Below are 26,062 nucleotides of genomic sequence, written 5' to 3'. Positions count from 1 at the left end.
TGTATAGTTTCCTTTATGCACAGAATCCTGCCCCAAAATTTCCTCTAGCAGACAGATCTCCACACTTGATTGAATAAAACTATCGGTTTCCACAAATGGTAGCTGCGAGAAGATGAAGATGAAGACCATGTGGTGAGGCTCCTTGATGGTAGATGTTGCCTTCATGAGGCAGCATCTCCCGTAAATGCTATCAATGGTGCAGAGGGGTGTGCATGTGATATATTGAGCTGAGTCCACTACTCTCTGCATCCTCTTGTGTTCCTACACATTTGAATTGCCATACCAGACCATGATGCAAGAAGTTCAGAGACCTCGGCCTTCACCCTGCCTTGTGTAGCCGGATCCTGGACTTCCTGTCAGATCGCTGGTAGAATGGTAAGAGTGGGCTCCCTCAGCTCTGCTCATCTGACCTTCAACACAGGTGCCTCTCAGGGCTGTGTACTAAGCCCCCTCCTTCAATCCCTGTATACCCATGGCTATGTCGCCATCCACAGCTTCAATCTGCTAATTAAATTTGCTGATGATACTACATTGATTGGCCTAATCTCAAGTAATGACAAGGCAGCGTACAAAGAAGTCAACATGCTAACACAGTGGTGTCAAGAAAATAATCTGTCCCTCAATGTCGCAAAAACAAAGGATCTGCTTGTGGACTACAGGAGGAATGGAGACAGACCAACCCCTATTGACATCAATGGATCTGGGGTTGAGAGGGTGATCAGCTTTAAGTTCCTCGGCATCCACATCATCGAGGATCTCACATGGTCTGTATAAACCGGCTGCGTAGTGAAAAACGCATAGCAGCACCTCTTTCACCTCAGACAGTTGAAGAAGTTTGGTGTGAGTCCCCAAATCCTCAGCACTTTCATCAAAGGCACAATTAAGAGAATCCTGACTGGCTGCATCACTGTCTGGTATGAGAACTGTACTTCCCTTAATCACAAGATTCTGCAGAGTGGTGCAGACAGCCCAGTGTATCTGTAGATGTGAACTTCTCATAATTCAGGACACTTACAGAGACAAGTGTGTAAAAAGGGCCCAAAGGATTCATGAGGACCCGATTCATCCAAATCACAACCTGTTCCAGCTACTACTATCTGGGAAATGGTACCGCAGCATAAAAGCCAGGACTAACAGGCTCCGGGACAGCTTCTTCCACCAGACCATCAGACTGATTAATTCACACTGATACAGTTGTATTTCTATGCTATATTGACTGCTCTGTTGTGCATACTATATATTACAAATTACTATAAATAGCACATTTAGACAGAGACGTAACGTAAAAATTTGTTCTCATGTAAATGAAGGATGTAAGTAATAAATTCAATTCAATTCAATTCAAGATACTTATAATGGTCCATCTGCAAGGTTACAGGCATATTCTCAATTGCAGTTCACCTCTGTGATGAATTCTCCATGAAAATGAATTCAATGAAATTGCTTGTACTCCCAGTCTGTGCTCCCTTCTTGTAAAACCTCTTTACACTTTCCCAGTGACAGAATTAATAACTGTCCAGCATTCCTTCAAACTCCTCTGAAGAATATCAACTGTGCGTATTTCCATCAGTTCTGGGTGACTTGCATAGTAATTACTAACTTGATTAAAACTATCTCAGTGATCTGGTTCACCTATTACAATGCTCTGACAAGAGCCAGAAAGCTCCTAAACCATACCTAGTTTTATGGGAGATTGAAAGACTTGACTAAAGATTAACTGCCTCCCTTAGGAATAATTAGAAACATTAATAGTATGTAGGGGAAGAGTGGATTTGGTGCTTTGAAAGTCCTTCTCATGTTTTATGTTTATTTTTAGGAACTTTATAAACATGTAATATAAGAATATCAGAACTAAGAGTAGGAGGCAGCCATCAGGCTTGGCAAGCAAGCTTCACCATTCAATAATATCATGGCTGATCTGTCTGTGGAGTCAGCTCTACCTAACTGCCTTTTCCCCAAAACCCTTAATTCCCCTGCTATGCAAGAAATCTCTCTATGTCTTAAATATGTTTAATTGAGGTAACCTCTACTGCTACCCTGGGCACAGATTTCCACAGATTTTGGAAAAATCTTTTTGGAAAAAGCAATTTCTCCTCATCTCCATCCTCAATCTTTTCCCCCAAATGTTGAGGCTATGTCCCCTAATTCTAGTGTCACTTACCAGTAAAAACAACTTTCCTCCCTCTATCTTATCTATCCCTTATGTAATTTTATATGTTTTTATTGGGATCTCTAATTTTTCAGAATTCCAGGAAGTATAGTTCCAGGTAACTTAATTTCTCATCATAGGCTTAGCCCCTCATCTCTGGAATCAACCTGGTGAGCCTCCTCTGCACTGCCTCCAAAACCAGTATCTCTTTCCTCAAGTAAGTAAGCCAGACGTGCACGCAGTAATCTGGATGCAGCCTCATTAGTTTCTACTCATACTTAAAACCAGTGATGTGATAAAACCAGTGATATCATCAACATTCTGATAATCTCCACTGACTCAGAAAACCACTGGGCCAGTAGATGATCCTTATCTCCAAGCAGGTCAAAGACTGAGTATCTTTCTGGCATCACAATCCCTATGTTATGTATTAACTACAAGCGAAAGCATGATAGACTAGTCTCTGGTTGCCCAGCTGAGCACAGTTCCAAATACCAAAGAAAATGGACACATAGAACATAGAAATCTACAGCACATTACAGACCCTTCGGCCCACCATGTTCTACTGACCATGTAACCGACTCTAGAAACTGCCTAGAATTACCCTACTGCATAGCCTGCTATTTTTCTAAGCTCCATGTATCTATCCAAGAGTCTCTTAAAAGACCCTATTGTATCCACCTCCACCACTATCATTGGTAGTGCATTCCACGCACTCACCACTCTCTGCATAAAAAACTTACCCCTGACATCTCCTCTGTACCTACTCCCAAGCACTTTAAACCTGTGCCCTCTTGTGACAGCCATTTCAGCCCTGGGAAAGAGCCTCTGACTATCCACACGATCAATGCCTCTTGTACACCTCTATCAGGTTACCTCTCATCCTCCGTCATTGTAAAAAGAAAAGGCCAAGCAGACAATATATTCTCATAAGGCCCGCCCTCTAATCCAGGCAACATCCTTGTAAGTCAACTCTGCACTCTTTCTATAGTATCCATATTCTCCCCATGGTGCAGTCACCAGAACTGAAGACAAAGCTGTTCTCTTGACCAGTAGCCTATCAATCACCCTACAGTTTCATTTGAAATAAAAAGTGTTCTGAGCTGAATATTCAACAGATGAGCAAATGATGGGCAGCATGGTAGTGTAGCAGCTAGCAAAACACTTCACAGTGTCAGTGATCAGGGCTTAGTTCCCATCGCTGCTGCAAGGAGTTTGTATATTCTGATGAATTTCTTCTGTGTGCTCCATCTTCCTCCTGCATTCCAAAGACGTGTGTGTAAGAGTTAGTGAGTGGTGGGCATGCTATGTTGGCAGCAGAAGCATGGTGATGCTTGTGGGTGGCTGTGGGAAGTCTGAGGAAAGTCCATCTCCCACCCCCCATCCCCCTCACATTCTACAGGGGTTGTATTGAGAGCATCCTGAGCAGCTGCATCACTGCCTGGTTCGGAAATCGCACCATCTCGGATCGCAAGACCCTGCAGCGGATAGTGAGGTCAGCTGAGAAGATCATCGGGGTCTCTCTTCCCGCCATTACGGACATTTACTCTACACGCTGCATCCGAGAGGCAAACAGCATTATGAAGGACCCCATGCACCCCTCAAACAAACTCTTCTCCTTCTTGCCATATGCGAAAAGGCACTGAAGCATTCGGGCTCTCATGACCAGACTATGTAACAGTTTCTTCCCCCAAGCTATCAGACTTTTCAATACCCAGAGCCTGGACTGACACATTACTACCCTCTACTGTGCCTATTGTCTTTTTTATTATTTATTGTAATGCCTGCTCTGTTTTGTGCACTTTATGCAGTCCTGGGTAGGTCTGTAGTCTAGAGTAGCTTGTTTTTTTTTTCTCTGGTTTTTTTTACATAGTTCAGTCTAGTTTTTGCACTGTTTCATGTAACATCATGGTCCTGAAAAACTTTGTCTCGTTTTTACTGCGTACTGTACATAGCAGTTATGGTTGAAGTGACAATAAAAAGTGACTTGACTTGACATCCTTGGACCGTGTTGGTTGCTGACAGGTGACAATTTCAGTGTTTCGATATACATGTGAATGATGATAAACCTGATTCTGATACAAGTCTCATTTGTGGGCTGAGAGTGGGAAGGGGGCAGGGAAAGTGGAATCATGGCTGAAAAAAGGGGAAGGAAATGGGAAGTACCAGGGAGACATTCTGTAATGATCAATAAGCCAACTGTTTGGAATCAAATGATCTTGCCTGGTGTCTCAGAGCTGCATATGTCTGCACCCACGCTGTCCTATACCCCCTTCTCCAGCACTCCTTCTCTACCACCTGTTCCACACCCCTTCCATGACACTCACCCTCACCATTCCCAACATCCTTTGTTCCTACCAGATTTACAAACTCGCTCTCCACTCCATATTGAGATATACAGTACTGTGCCTTAGGCACCCTAGTATATATATGTACCAAAGATATTTTCCACAGTACTTTACATCTTTTAGACCAGAGAAGCAAAAGATGCTGCAGATGCTAGAAATCTTGAGCAACACACACAAAATGCTGGAGGAACTCAGCAGATCAAGAAGGGGATTAAACTGTCAACTAAGATCCTTCATGAGATCTGTTTATTCCTCTCCAAAGATGCAGCCTGACCTACTATGTTCCAGCATTCTGTGAGCCTTTTGGATCAAGCATCTAGATTTGATTCCATTTCATGGAATTGCCCTTCCTTTCCTATCCCTGCATCACAGGTAACCAGACATCCCACCTCTCCCAGAAGTTCTGGGAGTCTCCCGCATACGGCTCCCTGATGCCTGCAAGTTATATACAATATCCTGGAAATCACTTTTTTAGGAGAGTAAGAGGAAGCGCAAGAGCGAGAGAGAGCATCCTGATTGGTCTCTCTCTGTGCTAAGTAGACCTATCAGTTTTCTCTGTGGGTGGGCTTTTCAGTCAAGCTCAAAAATAATGACAGTGTTACTCTCTGCACTGTTTGCAACAGTGACTTTTCTGTTGCCCATGGTGGGTTAAAATGTAAAAGACATGTTGAGGCGAGTTTAACAGGAGTCATTTGTTCATTAGCATAGCTAACGTTATTTAAACGAGCTGGCTAGCTACTAAGCTACTCTATTGGTGTCCTACATGATGAGGCCAAACTCCTTGTAAACTTGCTTAAAGTTGTAATAGAATAATAAAAAAGGACTCCATGTAATATAATATAAGTACATATTTTAATGTCATATTTCCGTTTTATACCCAACAGTTTACAGATTAGACAAAATCACTAAACAACGTATTACATACAGCCTTGGAGGTCAAGCGGGAGGTGGGGATATGGGGTTGCGGGGGGCAGGGGTGCTAGCTCCCTGAAATAGCGGTGCTACCTTCCTGAAATGAGTTTTTTCCAGGGTGGGATGTCCGGGTAACACCACTTTGTAGTTTCCTCTTCAGCTGCCCTTCCCCTACACTTCTCAGCAAAGTATCTCAATGGAGTTCAACAGCCCCATTCGCAATGCTGTGCAGTAGAATTGATGTCCAAGTGGCTCGATATGTCAGACATAAACATTTCCAAAGGAATTGTCAGTTTTTTAATGCAAGGTCTTTGTAATGTTGATTTTGATGCACCTCGGTGGAAAAACTTAAATATTGATAGGCTAATGGATATCTGTCTATTTGAACTATAAATGCGTCAAACATTACCAATTACTCCAGAAACAGCACTTTGCCAAGCATTTCATTAAAGCATTCTCAGCTTCTGTCATTACTCCAGTGCTATGTTGGTGAGCCTTCTTGTGATGTTTGGATTTTATTTTATCATCAGTTTGTCTGCATAATTATGTTGTAATTGTCGATCATATAAGTAATTGTGCAAACATAAATTTGTTTGAGTTTGGTCCAAGTAGCTAGAAAATGCACCAGGCAAGCTGCCTGCTCTACCTTCCAAACCAAATGTCTAGCAAGGCTCACCACATCCTGCGTAAACCTACTCGGGCTTAACTGATGATTTTAGAACATTGAGCAGTATAGGCCCTTTCGCCCACAATGTTGGGCTGAAGTTTTATATTTCTCATATTTCTATAAGAATATTTACAATATATAAGAACATTCCTTGTTAATTTATCTGTTTTTTGATTAATTCCAACACAAAAGCAAAACATTGAAACCATATATTTGCTTCATAATTAATTTTCTCGAAATCGCGAAAACTTTTAGAAAGAGGAAAATCTTTGAGTGAGAGCGTGCAGTCTAACTCAGAATCGCTCAGTCATATTTGAATATCTGCCAGAATCTGGATTCAGTTGCCAAGTATGTTATCAAATGTTCCCAGAGGAATATTATCTTTAGGCTACATTATGTTGTTACAATCACCCTTTTTATCGCACTGGTTTGTGAAATAAGTCCGCCAATACTGCCAGCAGCCCGTTTGGAGGCACGGTTAGGAAATTCAGCCCACAATCTTGCTTTTAATTGCATCCATAGTTGGTAATGTTGGTTCAATAGTTGTTATTGTGGCCTTGTGAATAGTTCATGCATGATCAAGGCTTTTACTGGACTTAGTATCATGCAGTTCCAAACATCTTTCTCTATCATGTTCCCCTGAAAACTGAATGCAATCAAATCACACAAGACATACTAGTTAGTAGGTTAATTGGTCATTGTGAATTGTTCTGTGATTAGGCTAGGGTTAAATAGGTGGGTTGCTGGGTAGTGAGGCTCATTGAGCTGGAAGAGCCTGATCCTTGCTCTATCTCTAAAGAAATAGAGAAAGAAACTTTGTTTCAACGAAGCTCCATGTTTCAGTGAGGATGAGAAAAGACACTCCATTCAGAAAGCTTGAAATAACCAATCTTTATGTTAAATCAGTGGAAGATGCCAAAGGAGTTTCATGGCCACTATGTTTGTGCCTAACCACGATGCCAACTTAAGTCAATCCCATCTTCCTGCTCCCTCCATGTCTCTCAAATCCTTGCCTGTTCATGGGCCTATCAGAATGCCTCTTTATCGCTGCTACAGCATCTGCTTCCACCACTGCTTTACTTAGCACATTCCAGGCACCAGTCACTCCTGCTGCAAGGCTCCTGCCGTTTACAATGGACTGTATGGTGGTACAGTAGTATGCACCTTACAGTCCCAGCCATCACTGATTGAGGTTCAATTCCCGCTGCTGTTTGTAAGGAGATTGCATGTTCTGCCCATGATAGTGTGGGTTTCTGGTTTCCTCTCGCATTCCAAAAATGCATCAATTAGGGTTAGTAAATTCTGTGCATGCTATGTTGGTGCCGGAAGCATGGCAATTCGTGCAGGCTGCCCCAGCACATTCTTGGACTGTGTTGGTCATTGACACAAATAGCACATTTCACCATAATTGTCAATGTACATGTGACAAATAAAGCTAATTGAATAAAACCTAATCTAATACTAACTCTAAATCCAATCCCTTACATTTGACTTCACATAGTGCAACACCTCACACTTGCCCTGATTAAATTCCATCTTCCATTTCTGTGTCCATATCTGCAACAGGTCTATCTGCTGTGTCCTTTGGCAACATTCCTCACCACCCACAACATCACCAATTTTAATGTTGTGTGCAAATTTGCTAATCACACTACCTAAATTTTCATTCAAACAGCAGAGATCTCAGCACTAATCCTTATTTCTTATATTGGGTTTGTACTTATACCTTGCTTTGCATTAGGTTTTTTTCCATCACTATCTTGTATTACTTATGTATAATTTGTATCTTGTGTGTTTTCTGTACTTGTGTGCCTGCGATGCTGCAAGTTACTCATTATACCTGGACTGACACACATGATAATAAACTTGACTTGAAACCTTTAAAGACTTATGCACCAATAAATCCAAGTGCCCAACTGCCCAAATCCAAGTTCCTTCATGCCCAAGAATGGGAACATTTTAAGAAGCAGATGAAAGTATGTAGATTGAGAGCAGTTCAAATCAGGCTTTGCAGCCGTTTAGTGTTTGCCATATGTAGTCACCATGGTAATTTGCATATTGAGAACATCTACCAAAAACTGTCACAGAAAAGCAGCAGCCATCGTCAAGGACCCCCAGCATCCAGGTCATACTCTGTTCTCGTTGCTGCCATCAAGCTTCAGGCCTCACACCACCAGGTTCAGGAATGGTTAAAAGTGAAGGTTAAAATAAAATTTATTAGCTGTGCCAAACAATCTCCCTGCCCCATGCACCCAGCCACCTCTCCCACACAGTTAGGGAACATGATTGTATGTTTTAGCAAAGTCAAAGAAACATTTGTCTTCTGTTTGTAATTCTCAAGCAAGTGATGCCTTCAAAAGAAGATTGCCATTTCATCAATTCAGCTATAGTTTTCAAGTCAGTTTTGTAAATTCACATTAACTTAATTGAAATTTATTTTTGATTACTTGACAATGGAGGACACCGTACAACGGAGATTCTTAATATTATTTTCTTCTCTGAACAGCTTTGCCGAATAGAAAAGCAGTCATCAGAAGGGCCCTATCAGCAGGATTTGTTTGTGGATCAGCCCTTGATGTTCATTTCGCCCCAAAGCAATCCACCGGCATTGATGCTCAGCAAACTTGTGCAGTTGTGTGGGGGAAAGGTGTGCAAGACGCCCCGCAAAGCTGGAATTTGTATTGGACGGTACAAGGGAAGCAGGCCTCCCGGCAACCAATACTTGTCCGAGACTTGGATACTGGGTAAGTGTGTATCTCTGGAATCTTTGCAGCAAGCTGTCAGTCAGCAAGAGAGGGCCAGAACAGGATGGCATGAGTAGTCTTCCTCATGCACTTTCTTCTGTTCTCATGGGTAAGTAGGCAGTAATGGTTTTATATTTATTCTCTACATACTCAGTGTCTCAAGTTACCCGAGTCCGAGTGGTATGTTCCTTGTTGGGGGGGGGGCGGGGCTGGAAGTAAAAAGGTGGATGGAAGGAGCAGTTAGAGTTGGTAAGTGATGGGTAGATCCAGGGGAGGGAGGGGTGATAGCCAGATGGAGGAGGAGAGGGTAGGATTAGCAACAGAGGCAGGAAGGTGATATGCGGAGAAGGCAGTGGTATCTGATAGGAGAGGAAGGTAGAGTATGGAAGGGAGGGAGATGGGAAGGGCAGTAACTACTCCACCTCTTACACTGAACTATCTCCTGTCTATCTTTCAGTGAAGGTGAAGGGTCTCAACCCAAAGCGTTGACTTTTGATTTCCCTCCACAGTTACTGTTGACCCACTGAGTTCCTCCAGAAAATTTGAGTATAATTCCAGCATCTGTACTCTCTCTCTTGTGTTTTAATGGTGTGGTTTAAATACATCTGAATGTGTACTTAGCCATCTCATTTCAGATTCAATCACATCATTGCAGGTTGGAATTTCATATCAGCCTGACTATAGATAATAGATATATTCTCCTTAAGGACATCAGTGAAACAGATATGCTTTGATGCCAATTCAGTAGTTTAATGATCACTATTTTAGAGACTAACTACATTTCCATTTAATTCCATTTATTTAATTAACTGAATTCAAATTCCCTGGATGCCATGGTGAGATTTCACATCTGCAGATGGTTTGTCAAAGTCTTAACTACCAGACCAGCAAATTAACCACTACCCGCACCCAAAGGGTAAATACATAGCTAATAATCCTCAATTCGTCCAGCCTCTGTGAGTCATTGTCGTCAGAGACAAAGGATGTGTTCTTGCACCATAAGACAAAAGAGTAAAATTAAGTCTTTCAATCCCACTGAGTCTCCTCCAAGGGAATTAAGAGTTATAGGGAAAAGGCAGGTAGACGAAGCTGAATCTGTGTCTAGCTCAGCCATGAATTTATTGAATGGTGGAGTACGATCGACATGCCAGGTGACTAACTCCATCTCCACCTCCTAGTTTTTATAGGACCATAAGACAAAGGAGCAGAACTTGACCATTTGGTCCATCGTGTATGCTCCACCATTTGATCATGGTTGATTTATTTTTCCTTTCAACCCAATTCTCCTGCCTTTTCCCTGTAACCTTTGACACCCTTACTAATCAAGAATCAATCAATCAATCACTATTTTAAATATACCTAATGACTTGACCTCCACAACTGTGGCAATGAATTCCACAGAAGTCACCACCTTCTGGCTAAAGAAAGTCCTCCTCATCTCTGTTCTAAAGAGATATCATTCTGAAACTGTTCCCTCCCCCACGACAGAAATCTCCATGTCCACTCAATCTAGGCCTTTCAATGTTTAATAAGTTTAATGAGATTTCCCTTTCCCTGTTTATGCCCTTTTGGGGTTAGTGAATGAACTGCTGGGCTTGTAGGTAAATGGAATGAAGATAACTGTTAGATAAAGACTGGTATTGCCAATGAGGCCTCAGCTGCAGGATCGAAATTTCTGCGGTTTTTTTTCCAAATTTATTCTGGTTCATATTTGGTAAAATCCAGAAGTAAAAGTCTCCATAGAATTGATATCATTCCAACATTAATGAAGGAAAGGCGAATACTCTGCCAACACCCACACAGCATTTGTGTCAGAGAGACCACACAGCACAGAAACAGGCTCTTCATTGCAACTGCTATAGTCAGTGCCCTGACTACTGAAGGTAAATGTGTCAAATGCCTTTTTCATCACCCGGTCAACCTGTAACTCTACTTTCAGGGAACTCAGTACTTGCTGCACAGTCGTACACCATGAAAACAAGCCCGTCAGCCCAACTGGTCCATGCCTGTCAGAATACCTGACTAAGGTAGTCCCATTTGCCCACATTTGGTCCCATCCCTCTAAAGGTCTAAACCATTCCTATCCATGTACCTGTACTAGATAAGGTTTGCTTTATTTGTCACGTACATTGAATCATGCAGTAAAATGTATCGTTTGCATCAGCAGCTAACATCATGTGTGCTGAGGGCAGTTCATGATGTCCCCATGCTTCCAACATCAACATAGTGCATCCACAAGTTTCTAATCTGTATGTGTTCGGAATGGGGGCGAAAACTACCTCTCAGAGGAAACCCACCTGTCATGGAGAACAAATTCCTTTCAGACAGCAGTAGGAATTGAACCCATTCCTAACCACTGGAGCTGTAAGGCATCACACTAACTGGTACACTACAGTGGTTGCCCTAACTTAGGAACCTTGTAATATAAAGTTTGTATATCACACAGATTAAGCTAAAGCAAATACTGTACTGGTGCCTACATGGCAATCATTTTGTGCATGCTGTTAGTTGGTCAAGTTATTGATTGGCTGTAACATAGGGACCAGTATGTGATATTCAGGCAAGGTCTCACTGAATGGGAAAACAGAGTGAGAGAGTAACTCACCTCATTATGTTCCTTTATCACCATGTTCCACTCTGTCTGACTAATAAAGGATGATATACAAGACCTGGTACACCACGCCGATGACCGGGATTCAATGCCCATCCCGTCTGTAAGACGTTTGTACGTTCTACCCGTGACCGCATGTGTTTCCTCCGGGTGTTCCAGCTTCCTCCTATATTCCAAAGACTTGCAGGTTCGTAGGTTAATTGGCCATATAGGTGTAATTGGGTAGTGTGGGCTCATCAGGCCGGCAGGATCTGTAACCATGCTGTAAGTCCCTATAAAAATAATGATTAAGGGTGTCAGTGTGATGCATTGTTCTAATGCTGATCAGATTCAGAATTCTAATTAGCCCACCAACATGATTTAGTTCGTGCATTGCACTGTTCCTGCAGCTATAAAATGTGCACCAAACCGAAATTACTTGATAGAAATCTTTACTCTGTTCACTCACTTCCTGGGAAATTGGTTTACAGTTTACTTCAACTTACTAGAGCTTAATCAGAAAATTGGAGATGGGTAACTGTGGGAAATTGCAATATCCTATTCAAATGATAAATAGCTTTTGTTCTTGCAGCACAGGTAATACTTTTGTTGCACAAGGTATTCAATGACATGGGGATCCACTTGCACTGAATGAAAATGTGAGATTCCATTTTCAGTGAGTAACAAATTCATTGGTAATGCAGTGTTCAAACTGCAATCACTTCAGTAAATAGCTGTCGTCTGCATTTTAGAAGATACTTTTTTGAAAAAAGCTCAGGTCTTACCATTTTTAAAACTTTTATTTGACACTGAACAGTTCCTCTGTGATACCTGTAATATCCTAATCAGAATCAGGTTTAATATCTGTAACACTTACCCACAGGCTGGTATATGTCTAGGGGAAAAAGGAGATCCAGCCACTCTCCAACCCACCTCCGGTACACACAGGTGCTGTGAGAATCGAGTTAATGCCTCGCGCCCACCAACAGTATCAAACCCACAACAAATACCGTTATGAAATACACTTTAAAGAGTTTACTAAAATTAAAAAAATAGTAGGCAATACAATATATATATATATATATATATATATATATATACAAGGAAAAAAAACAAAAGGCGCCAACTTATCAAAGTTCAGTCTGTTTAGTGCACTCGTTGGAGCTCAATCCACGAACCAATCGACCCATCCGGCCGTCGCACCTGGGACCACCCCGGTGGTCTTACGAGCTGTCCAGCACACGTCCACCTTCCTCAGCGTCTTCCTCGGCCTCTCCTAAAAAAAACCCGCGAAAACCCCTCCCCCAAGTTCCCAGCATCACAAGACACGATGACATTCCCCATTGATTAACAAATGAAGACAATTACCATATCAGCCATTCTAAACTGAAACAACGGCGAGAGAAGCACTTATCCGACAAAGAAACATTCCTACTTGTAACAAACCAACGAGGCCATTTTGAGTAACATACCCAGGACATTGTACATTCTCTCCCCACCAGCAAATGTCATGCCCTCATGGCATTACTAGAGGTCCCCAAAGCTTCTTGCAACACACAAAACCCAACCCAGGTGCAGAAAGCAGTGACGTAACTACCCAGAGCAGTAGAAATCACACTCAGTTCTCCTGGTACCACATATGTCAACCGCTCCGGGGGGCGCCTAATCCTCTGAGATCTCCAAACCCCTTCTGCCCCACTGGGCTCCCTCGTCACCTGCGAACCCACTGTCTCGGACACCCCAGGTCTACCTGACAGACCCGCACCCCCTTCCTCACAGGGGTCCTCCCTCACCCGAGATCTCTCCGGCTCACGCTCGGGTTCCACCCTCTCTCCCACCAATGTAGGCTGCCTCTCCATCTGACCCTCAAGACCTTCCCTCCCCTCACCCAATTCAGTATGGGAAGGGCCAGGAGCCTCCTCTCCTGGTACTGGAGCACCAGCGAATGGGAACAGGACCCACTCATCTGAGTCGTCCTCCTCTGAATCAGTAGCCATTCCCGGGTGAGGGACCCGTCCCCGCTCTTCAGTAGCGGGCTCTTCCCATTCTCCGCGCCCTCGCAGAGTCCTTGTACTGGGCGTAACCTCCCACTCGGGCTCCTTATCCACCTGCACCGCTTGACCCAGTGGCAGCAGGTGATTCCTATGGAGTACCTTGATAGGCCCTTTTCCATCCTCGGGTTTCACCTGGTAAACTGGCAGGTTCGGCATCTGGCTCTCTATTACATAGGGGCTGGCCGCCCATCGATCTGCCAACTTGTGCTTACCAGGGAGTCCCAAATTCCGTAAAAGGACCCGGTCGCCCGGTAATAATTGTACAAACTTCACCTTTCGATCATACCCCATCTTATTCCTCTGATTTTGTTTGGTAGCCGCCGCCTCGGCCAACTCGTACGCCCGCTGTAACTCCCTCTTCATGTCGGACACGTACTTTAGATGGGACTTCCCGGGAAATTCACCCACTCCACCTCCAAAACACTCGTCAATGGGCAACCTCGCTTCCCGCCCGAACATCAGATAATAGGGCGAATACCCTGTAGCATCATTGCGAGTACAATTGTAACAGTGAACCAGTTGTCCAATATGACGACTCCACCTGCTTTTCTGCCCAATCTCCAGCGTCCCGAGCATATCCAACAGGGTCCTGTTAAATCTCTCTGGCTGAGGATCTCCCTGTGGGTGGTAAGGGGTAGTCCTGGATTTCTCAACCCCAAGCATAGTCAGTAATTCCTGGATAAGGTGGCTCTCAAAGTCCCGCCCCTGATCACTATGGATTCGCCTGGGAAGGCCGTAATGCACAAAGTACTTCTCCCATAACACCTTCGCCACTGTCGTCGCCTTCTGATCCTTGGTGGGAAATGCCTGAGCATAGCGAGTGTAATGATCGGTGATGACCAAGACATTTGCAGTGTTGCTGGTGTCAGGCTCAATCGACAGGAAATCCATACATACCAGGTCCAGAGGTCCCGCACTCTGCAAGTGCGACAGTGGAGCCGCCAACGCTGCAGGGTCTTCCTCTGGATGCAACGACGGCATCCCCTACAGTATTCTTCGACGTCCCCCCTCATCCGGAGCCAGTAGAACCGGTCTTTGAATAATCCATATGTCTTTTCCACCCCCAAGTGTCCAGAATCATCATGTAAGGCCTGGAGTACAGTCTGGCGATACTCCTCCGGCAGGACCAGTTGCCAACAGTGGGGTTGGTCTGGAGGCGTCGTTACCCGGTACAAGATTTTGTTCTTTAACTTCAACCGAGACCACTCCTTCAACAACAGAGGCACGCATGGGTGTTTCGCCTTCTCAGCCAACGCCCCATCCCCCTTCTCGACCAATCTCCACACTGTGCCAATGCCCGGGTCATTTTGCTGAGCAGTTGCCACTTCCCCCGGACTCAGTTCCGGCAACTGTTTAGTCCCCAGTGCGGTCAGGTCACAGTAAACTAGGGGTATGGCGTCGTCAAGAACCCCCAAATGGTCCACGGCTCGTTCCAGCCTCCCTCTTCCCTCGGCCCCCTCAGTGATAGCAAACTGACACATCGCCTTCACTCCAGGGGCAGGGACATTCTCCCACTCCTCGTCCCTCTCCTCCTCCCCCGGCTCCCGACGAGACAATGCATCCGCATCGACATTCTTGCTTCCAGGGCGGTACCTCAGGCTGAAATCATATACCGACAAGGCCGCCAGCCACCGATGTCCGGTGGCATCCAGCTTCGCCGAAGTCAAAATATAAGTGAGAGGATTGTTATCCGTTCTCACCTCAAACTTGGCTCCGTACAGGTAATCGCCTAGCTTGTCCACCACCGCCCACTTCAGCGCCAGGAACTCCAACTTGTGAGTGGGATAGTTTCTCTCCGATGGCGATAAGCTTCGGCTGACAAAGGCTACTGGTCTCAATGCTTTGCCATGCTCCTGGTACAGAACAGCCCCGAGACCCTCTCGGCTGGCATCCGTGTGCAGCACATATGGCTTCTGGGGATCGGCAAAAGCCAACACCGGGGCCTGGGTCAGTGCCCTTTTCAAAGATCGGAACGCCTCTTCACATTGATCATCCCATCTCGAGCCAAAAGGTTCCGCCGGGTTCCAGTATCCTCCAGCATCCTGCCTCTGGTTCCCCGTCCTCTTCTTCCCCACCGGGGGATAGCCACACAACAGCTGAGTCAACGGGTGACACACTTTGGCGTAACCTTTCACAAATCGCCGGTAATACCCACAGAACCCCAAAAATGAGCGCAGAGCACCCACTTTCTGGGGTCTCGGCCAGGTGGTCACAGCCTCTATCTTGGTTGGATCAGTAGCCACTCCCTCTCACGAAATGATATGGCCAATGTAGTTAACCGACGACTTGCAGAACTGGCATTTGTCCAGGGAAAGCTTCAACCCTTCTTCATTAAGCCGGCCCAACACCTTCAACAGCCTCTCCTCATGTTCCTCCAAAGTCGATCCAAACACTATCAAATCGTCCAGGTACACCAGTACCTCCAACAGATTCATATCCCCCACAGTTCTCTCCATGAGCCTCTGGAAGGTGGCTGGGACTCCGGATATGCCTTGGGGCATTCGTTCGAACTGAAAGAACCCCAGCGGGCAGATAAAAGCAGTCTTCTCTTTATCGGCCGCACTCATCGGGATCTGGTAATACCCACTTCTTAAATCCAGCACACTGAACCACTTCGCACCGCTCAGGCAGGCCAGCGCATCCTCGACTCTTGGGACAGTATATTGATCAGGGACAGTTCGCCGATTCAACGTCCTGTAGTCAACACACATGCGCACTCGCCCATTCTTCTTCCGTGCCACCACTATTGGGGACGCATAAGGACTTCGAGACTCAGCTATGATTCCGGCCTCCTTCAACTTGCACAAGTGCTGTCGCACGTCCTCAACATCTGCCGGAGCCAGCCGCCGGGATCTCTCTTGGAACGGGGTGTCCTCCGTCACCCGGATGGTGTGGCGAGTGCTTTTGGAGCAGCCAACATCAAACTCGCCCCGAGAAAAAACAGCTTCCATCTTCAGCATCTTCTCCACTAGCCTACGTTTCCACTCCGGCGACACAGGGGAATCCCCGAAGTTAAAGGCTTCAGCGGTCAGCTCCCTTCGATGGTCCGATCCCTCCCCGTTAGGGGTCCGCACTGGTGCGCTGGACATTACCGTCACCGGGAACAGATGTGCCAGCGGCATTCCCCTCTTAAAGGTGATTTCTCTTGCCGTGGTGTTCCTGACACTTATAGCTATACGCCTCGCATGTACCACCCCTGGTCTCCGCACTTCGGGCCTCACCAGCACCCCCGCCGGAAATCGTGTCTCCCCTTCAAGATCGTCTGGGGCGTCTACTAATAGGACTTCTCCAGTCGGCACTCCTGGGAATCTGGGGGTCCCCATCACTAGGGCTACCTCCCCGGGTCGGATCACCTTGGGCCTCACCTGCGTACACCACACCGTCCCTCGTTTACACTCCGGGTCCAGCCCTTGGGAGGCAACCCCTTCTGCGAACACTGCTCGAAACACTGGATGCACCGAGAGGGTCTCCAGAAAGTCTTCCCCCCCTTTCTCCTTACAAGCTCCCAGGAGCCGTCGCACAACTGGGGAGTTAGTCCCCACCAGGAGGGCAGCACCACCGGTTTCCACTGGGTCAGGACACACCAACACCAACGTCTCAATAGCTTCCGACACTCCCACATCGCCCTCCAAGAATTCCAATCTCACCGATAGGTACCCATCGTACGGGTAGTCACCCTCACTCACACCCCAAATCTGCAGGGCGTCAAATGGGGTTACAGGCAAATGCTTTAGATATTGATTGTAGAAAGACCGGTACAATAAGGTCACCTGCGATCCCGTATCAAGAACGGCTTTTGCGTAAATTCCCTCTATCCGTAGACCCACACTGGCACGGGGTCCTACCAGCCCATCCGGAACAGAGGCGTGGGCACCCAGTGGTCTTCCGGCTGATCTCTGGGAACGTGTTCCTCCAGAGGCTCCAGTCCATTCCCTCACTGAGCCTCTCCTAAGTTTCCCCGACACCTCTCCCTTCTTAGTCGCAGGGGGGCTTGTCCTCCGCGGGACTCCTTGTCTCTCACAATCCCACCTAAAGTGACCCTCCTCTCCACAGCTATAGCACACCCTCGGCCTTCCACAGTCCCGCCTGAAATGCCCCTCTTTCCCACAGTTAAAGCACACACTGCCGGCTGCCCCTCCTCTCCCAGGACGGCTCCTGCTCCCAATCCACTGCACTGATCGCCCCTGAGAGTAGGTACCTCCCCTGTCCCTCCCCTCCAAAGGGGGTTCCCTACTCCCCGGGGGTTTGTCATTCCTCCACTCAGCCACCACTTCCTGTATCGCTGAGGATCGCTCCCGTAGGCCCGTGCCCCTTTTCCGCCCCAACGCTCTCTCTTCCTCTCGCACCTCTCTAATCAGTTGCCCGAAGGATGGAGGGGGACCTTTCCTATAAGCCTGCCGGATAGTCCACGCCACTTTGTCCTCCTCCAGAGAGCCACTGAATAGCTGACTCATCCTCACGCTAGCCACGTCAGTCGCCTTCACTACCCCCCGGCACCGCAGCCCCGAGAGCATCCCCTCCATCCTAAATATGTACTCGGAGAGCTTTTCCCCTCTCCATTGTTCCAGGCGTTGAAACTCTGCTAAAAGCAGCCAGGGTTCCCCTGACAACCCAAATACTCCCTCCAAAACTTCTAGGCAGTCCTCCACTGAGGCCCCAGGCTTCTCAGCTTTCAACTCCCGGACGGTTTTGGCTGCTAAACCCCTCAAACTTCCCACCAATCGCTGCCTCTTCTGCTCATCCGAGCCTGGCCACTCCTCTAACATCAAAGACGTATGCTCGATCCAGGTCTCATAGTCCACCTCCCCATCCGGAGTAGGCTTGGCTCCGGAGAACACCCCCAGCTTCAGCCGTGGCCTCTCGGCCACCCCCACCAGGGAATTAAGTGCGGCTGCCAGCTCCGAGGCTTCCACCCTACCTGGGGAGCGGGGCTTAGTCACGACTCCCTCCTCCCACCTCCCTTTACTAGTGCCAGGCACCTCTCTGGGGTCCGCCTCTAGCTCTAACTCCTCCTCCGATGTCTCCTCAGCCTCATCCTTGTAGGAGTGGAGCCCCCACGGCCCCTCCTCCCCCGGAACACTGACCATCGCCGGCAGTTCCACCGTCCTGACTTCAGCACTCGTACGAACCAACACCCAGCTAGACTCTACCTCTTTACCACACCGTCTAGCTACCAATTCTACCTGCCCAATACCCTTCACCGAACTTAAACCCCGCACTATCGCGTCTCCCGAAACTCGAAAATCCACTCCGCTCACTACGCATGCGTACTGTACTGGGACATCTTCAAACTGGCACCAACAAGCAATCTTATCTCTGTCCATCTCCACTCTGCTGCCTGCGCGATTCCACAGCCCCTGACAATCCAATCCCGGACGAGCCCCCACAAATGTAACACTTACCCACAGGCTGGTATATGTCTAGGGGAAAAAGGAGATCCAGCCACTCTCCAACCCACCTTCCGTACACACAGGTGCTGTGAGAATCGAGTTAATGCCTCGCGCCCACCAACAGTATCAAACCCACAACAAATACCGTTATGAAATACACTTTAAAGAGTTTACTAAAATTAAAAAAATAGTAGGCAATACTATATATATATATATATATATATATATATATACAAGGAAAAAAAACAAAAGGCGCCAACTTATCAAAGTTCAGTCTGTTTAGTGCACTCGTTGGAGCTCAATCCACGAACCAAATCGACCCATCCGGCCGTCGCACCTGGGACCACCCCGGTGGTCTTACGAGCAGTCCAGCACACGTCCACCTTCCTCAGCATCTTCCTCGGCCTCTCCCAAAAAAAACCCGCGAAAACCCCTCCCCCAAGTTCCCAGCATCACAAGACACGATGACATTCCCCATTGATTAACAAATGAAGACAATTACCATATCAGCCATTCTAAACTGAAACAATGGCGAGAGAAACACTTATCCGACAAAGAAACATTCCTACTTGTAACAAACCAACGAGGCCATTTTGAGTAACATACCCAGGACATTGTACATATCATTGGCACATGTCATGAAATTTGTTGTTTTGTGGCAGCAGTACATAGCCATACATCATACATAAAAATGTATAAATTACAACAAGAATTAGCTATAAAAATTAAATTAAATATGTAGTGCATAATGAGAGCAAAACAAAAGAAACCAAAATAATGAGGTGATGTACATGGGGTCACTGTCTTCAGAAATCAGATGGTGGAGGGGAATTATATCAATGATATACAATGCCTTCTTTAGTGTGCTCTGTTGTTGCAGGGATTTAAGCGACTGAGTTACAGTGAGAGGTTGAACAGTCTGGGAACGTTTTTCCTTGGAGTGTAAAAGAGGTGGTCTTATGGTGATATATAATATTAATGGGTTTAGATGGAGTAAATGTGCAGGCTTTTACCCAGGATTGGTGTAAAGAGGGCATAGGTATAAGGAGAGAGGGGAGAGATTTCACTGGTACCTGAGAGGCAAGTTTTTCCACCCAAGGTGATCAATAAATGGAATAAGCTGTCAGAGGAAGTGGTTGAGGCAGATACAGTAACAGCATTTAAAAGGTATCTTGGCAAGAAAGGAAAGGTTTAAGAGAGTGTTTCCAAACTTTTTTTAGCTCAACGCTCCACTAAAGCACTTTCAACTTGCCAGCACCCCCCCAAAAGCATCTTCATACTTGCCAATGCCCCTCTTCAGTGCAATGTACAGAGTGAGCATTCAAAGATATGAATCCAACATGAGAAAAATGATTCTGCTTTAAATTTTTATTTGTTTTGAATCCTAGCTTACACAGTACCTATGCGCTGTGGAGCAGCTTCATTATCAATGTGATCCTTGAGCTCGATGGTTTCAGCAAAAGTTGAAGTATGTGATTCAAGTTGTGACAGCAAAAGCCTTAAGTCACCATACATAACAATATCCAAGCGGTTTCTGTTTTTTGTGCACTGAAGCCTCTTTCAACAAGGTAGGAGAATGGAAATGCAATGAGGAACAATTCGGCTCTTCTCCAGAGACCAGGAAACTTGATATGACAGTGTAGACACGTACCACAAAAGCCAACATCTTTGAAAAGCATTTTTGCTTCTTCATCATTCTGAATTTCGATAAGTTCTTCTTGCAAGTTTTCTTCCTGTTCTTCCACCTTGCAAAGAAATGGATTAATTACCCTGTCCGGAATTTCCAGATTGTTCAAATCCTTGTATCAATTCTGAAAGTCCTTCTTCAGTGACTGCAGGTGTAAGTAGGACTCTTGCAAATCGCCTCTGTGAAAGAGAGTGTCTTACTTTCCATGCAGGAACATTCTTTCCACAATGCTTTGCTTAAGTATTTCCAATTTTCCGATAAAAGTGGGCATCGCACTTTTTGCCAGGATTCAATTGAAATTCCCGCCCTGCAGTTGCATATTCAGAATGTTCATTTTGTTATTCAGAAGCCGCATCTCCACATTGAAGTTCAATCTTGCTTCCCAAGCTTGTGTCAACTTTGAGCAAAAATTCAACCACAGTGTCAAAAAGATCAAAGGAACATTTTATGCAGCAGCCTTTTGACACCAAACACATTTCAGTGTGAAGAAGCAAGCATTCAAACTCTTAATCGTTATCTTAGCATAACTGGCAAAATATTCTGCTATTTAATAGATGTGCTTTAATTTTGTTAATAACAGATATTATAAGAATCATGCTTGAAAAAAGTCGCTGGCTGAGGTTTTTGACTGCAAGATGTTAACGATAAATTACACAATGTATTACAAACAGGGAATTTCTTTTTTCATAAATGCCTCTAAACCAGCAGAGTGACCTGTCATATACGGTACTTGATCTATTGGACAAGAAATCATGTTCCTAATTAGAATACTTTTATCTTTGATATACATTTTGAGCTCATCATAGATTGATTCTCCATTGATATTTGTTTTTAACGTTTTATAAAACAGAATTTCTTCATAAACTTTTCCGTTGCTGATAAACCATACATGTGCCATTAGCAATGCTTTGTTGTCTTGCACAGATGGCTCATTCAGTGGTATCCCAAATTCTGTTTTTTGTAGCTCTGTGCATAGTTGATACTCAATGTCTTCACTCAATGTCGATACACCAAGTTATAGAGCTATTACTCAGAGGAATTGATTTTAAAATACTGGTATCTATTTTGAGAACAGTGCTGAGCACTTCTGATAGAGCAGGCATTGTTAAACGTTCGCCAACTGGATGAGATTTTCCTGTTTGCTATCATTTTGGAAATATTATAAGAAGTAATGAGACTTCTATCAAGGTAATTTTCAGCTTTCTTGGAAAATGAATCAAGTGTGCAACGCTTTTCAAATGCTTCTTTTATCTTCTGGAAATGAGTAATACCATAGGTAGCCTTTTCAGGGTGCCTTTTACGGAAGTGTTCCTGCAATCTTGAAGGTTCCATGGCTTCATTAGACAGTACAGTATTACAAATAAGACACATAGGGCATCACTGATCTGACAGGAATGGAATAAAACTATTCTCCAGATATGTAACATGGTGTTGATTCACTCTCTGTAGTCTCTGTTCCTTACCAGGATAAGAATTCAAGGCTTCACTGCATAGAGATCATGTGGTACATATTTATCCATCATTAACGGGGCTAAATTTAAATTAAAAATGAACAAGAACTGGGAATGCCTATTGGATGTTGACACAGATGGAATGATAATAGCGGCATGCAAAGGAGTAGCGAGGTGAAGCTGAAGACAATCACGAGCGAAAATTACGTTGACAAGGATTCAGACTGGAGTCTGATTATTAGTCAGGATAGAGCTGTTGTTCAGCAAATTACCTTTATACTATTCCAGTTAGCATAGTTCACCAATCACAGAAGGTATTTTAATCCCCAAAGGTGATTGTTGACCGCTCTTTATGAAACTGGGGTCGCTTTGAACACCTCAAGAGGAATACCCAGGATGGGCAAGTTCACTGATTGGCTCTATTTCACCGTTTTGTTCCGGCCAGTGCTGTATCGTTGTGTGACCTGTTCTCCATAGATCGGTAGAGAAGTTGAGAGAGGGTGCCTGACTTACCAGCTGTTAAATTGCATGAACTAGTTCTGTACTGTGAGTCAACGGGAAATATTGGGCACCATGGTTGCTAATTTAAGCATCCCCAATAATATCTGTTTGATTGGTAAGGATGGATGAGATTGGCAAGTTTCAGATGTGTTGTGACGATGAGTGCAGAGCTATGGTTCTTCCTGTGTTTTGTTGCCTCATCCTTTTTTTTGGAAGTGCCTGCTCTACTAACAATCGGTCAGGTCTCTTCCTCAAGTTAGGATGCCGCTTAACCCTCCCCCTTCAAAAACCATAAACACCCCCCACATGACTTATATTTCCCCTAATGCACGCTTAGGACACATAGCCGCCCCCTTTGGGAATCACTAGTTTAAGAGATTAAGAGAGAAATTATAGAAGTTAGCTTTATTATCCCATGTGTATCAAAACAGAGTGAAATCTGTTGATCGCATCATAATGAAATCAGAAGTCAGCGAGGAGTGTGTTGGGCAACCTGCAATTGTCGCCATACTTCTGGCACCAAAACAGCACGCCCACAACTCATTAACCCTAACTCGTACATCTATGGAATATGGAAGGAAGCCTATGCGGTCACGGGGAGAACATTAGAGGGATATGGGTCAAACAGAATGAGAATCAGTATCAAGTTCACTACCACTGACATAGGTCATTAAGTTTGTTGTTTTATGGCAATTGAAATTAACTCAGATGGTCAACATGGATGAGTTGGGCTGAAGGCCCTGTTTCTGTGCTGTTTAACTCTGTAATTTATTCTGTTAATCTAAGTCCCAAGTCAACATTTCAGAACGTTACTGGGGGAGAAGGACAAAAGGAGGTGCACAACACAGGATATTGAGCCTTGCTTATATGGACCATAAAATGGTCATGAGAAACCGGTCCTGAAACTATTTTTTAAAGATTGATAATGCAATTAAGAAGCAGATAACAGCATGGTTTAAAGAGAACAGTTTTGTGACTGCCTAAAATGCTATGAGAATTCCAAGTCCCTCTTGACCCATCCACCCACAAGTAAAGTTTTTCTTGTTGTTCTCAATTTTAGAAATATGTTGTTTTGGACACAATCCCTCTTTTGCATCTGCTTTACAAGTCAGCCCCGGTGACCCAGCCATAGAATTCACTCATCACTGAGAGCCTTCAATGAAAAATTTTACAGTTCATGTTTAATCTAAAAATACAAATGTTATTGCAACCAAAACAGTGAAGCTTTTTATGTTTTCATAGCGAAATCTTGTGATTAATCGTGAAAGCAAACACTAAATTCATTAAATCATGGAATTTTACAACATAGAAGCCATTTGGTCCATCAACTACTTATGCATTTCCTTTGCTAAAAACTTGTTTTAACAAAGGAAAATCCTACCACCATTACTGAAAGGACTTTTTATATTAGAACATTGAATTGTACTGCACAGGAACAGGCACTTCAGCCTACAATGCCAAATTAAAATAAATCTCAATATGTCTTCATACCCCATTCCCTGCATATGTATGTATCTATCTAAGAGCCTCTATACTTATTTATTTATTTAGAGATGCAACGCAGAACAGGCTTTTTTGGCCCAACAAGCCTCACCACTCAGCAACCTTCCGATTTAACCCTAGCCTACTCACAGGACAATTTGCAATGACCAATTAATCTACTGACCCATATATCTTTGGACTATGGGAGGAAACTGGAGCCCACAGAGGAAATACGCACGGTCACAAGGAAGATGTACAAACTCCTTAAAGACAGTGCCAGAATTGAGCTTCAAACTCCGATGCCCTGAGCTGTATTAGCGTTGCACTAACCACTGTACTACCATTGCACCCTGTGCCCACCTGGCTGCTGTGCCCCTTAGATACCTCTATTTTTTCTGCCTCTAACACCACATATGCCAGTCCATTCATGGTCCATCCACCATCTCTGTGTAAAAAAAAACTTACCTCACACATCTCAAAGTTCAAAGCAAATTTATTATCAATGTACATATATATCACCATATACAACCCTGAGATTTGTTTTCTTGCGTGCATGTATAGTAAATCCAAAAAACACAATAGAATCAATAAAGGACTGTACCCAATAGGACAGAAAAGCAGCCAATCAAAGTTCAAGGTAAATTTATTATCGAAGTACACATATGTCACCATATACAACCTTGAGATTCATTTTCTTACGGGCATACTCAAAAAATTAAATAACCATCATAGAATCAATGAAAGACTGCACCCAACAGGATCGACAACCAGTGTGTACATGACAACAAACTGTGCAAATACAAAAGAAAAAAAGTTATAATAATAAATATTCAATGAATATTGAGAACCTGAGATGAAGAGTACTTGAAAGAAAATCCATAGGTTGTGGGATCAGTTTGGTGATGGGATGAGTGAAGTTATCCCCTCTGGTTCAAGAGCCTGATGATTCAGGGGTAATAAATGTTCCTGAATGTGATGGTGTGAGTCTTGAGGCTCCTGCACCTCCTTCCTGATGGCAACAGTGAGAAAAGATCTTGGCCTGAGTGGTGGAGGTCTTTGATAATGGATGCCACCTTCCTGCAACAGTGCTCTGTGTAGATATGCTCAATGGTGTAGGGGTCTTTACCTGTGATGGGCTGGGCTGTATCCAGTACTCTATGTAGGATTTTCCATTTAAGGGCATTTGTGTTTCCATACCAGATCATGGTGCAATGGTCAATAAATTCTCCACCACACCTCTACAGAAATTTATCAAAGTTTTAGATGTCATGCTGAATCTTTGCAAACTTCAAAGAAGTAGAGGCACAGCCGTGCTTTCATTGTAATTGCACTTGCATGATGGGTCCAGGACGGGTTGTCTGAAATGATTACAATGAGGATTTTGAAGTTGATTTTGGGTTCTCTGATCCTCTGATGCCCCGATGAAAACTGGCTCATGGACCTCAATTTTCCTCTTCCTGAAGTCAATAATCAGCTCCTTGCTTTGCTGGCATTGAGTGAGAGGTTGTTGTGGCACCACACAGCCAGATTTTCAATCTCTGACCAATCTGCTGATTCATCACCACCTTTGATTTGGCCTACAACAGTGGTGTTGTCAGCAAATAAATCTGCAATTGGAGCTCTGCTTAGCCTCACAGTTATAAATACAACTCAAGTAGAGAAGGGGGCTAAGAAAACAGCCTTGTGGTGCACCTGTGCTGATGGAGATTGTGTAGAAGATGTTGTTACCAATCTGAACTGACTGGGATCTGCAAGTGAGGAAATCGAGGATCCAATTGCACAAGGAGGTATTGAATGCCAAACTCCCATTGATAAGGAGCATCCTGATGAATACACCTTTGCTGTCGCGGATGTTAGATGGCTGAGTGAAGAGCCAGTGAAATAGCTTCTGCTGTGGACCTGTTGAATTGGTAAGCAAATTGGAGCAGTGCCAAGTCACTTCTCCAGAAGGAGTTGATATGTTTCTTCACCAACCTCATAAAGCACTTCATCACTGTGGATATAAATGCTACTGGATGTTAGTCATTGAGGCAGGTTACCACATTCTTCTTAGAATCAGACTGCTGAAATGGGACGTCAAAGATATC

At 44.6% G+C, this 26,062-nt stretch overlaps 1 protein-coding gene across 1 annotated transcript in view; it reads left to right on the top strand.

Annotated features, from left to right (window-relative positions):
• mcph1 (microcephalin 1) overlaps positions 1-26,062 on the top strand; it is a 288,336-nt gene that overhangs the window by 244,935 nt on the left and 17,339 nt on the right. Inside the window, exon 13 of the mRNA XM_059983454.1 lies at positions 8,583-8,820. Within this exon, the coding sequence (XP_059839437.1) occupies positions 8,583-8,820 (238 nt within the window). The remainder of the gene's footprint in view (positions 1-8,582; positions 8,821-26,062) is intronic.

The sequence above is a fragment of the Hypanus sabinus genome, chromosome 10, assembly GCF_030144855.1.
Source record: "Hypanus sabinus isolate sHypSab1 chromosome 10, sHypSab1.hap1, whole genome shotgun sequence".
Taxonomy (NCBI): Eukaryota; Metazoa; Chordata; class Chondrichthyes; order Myliobatiformes; family Dasyatidae; genus Hypanus; species Hypanus sabinus.
This window is presented reverse-complemented; position numbering and strand designations above follow the sequence as displayed.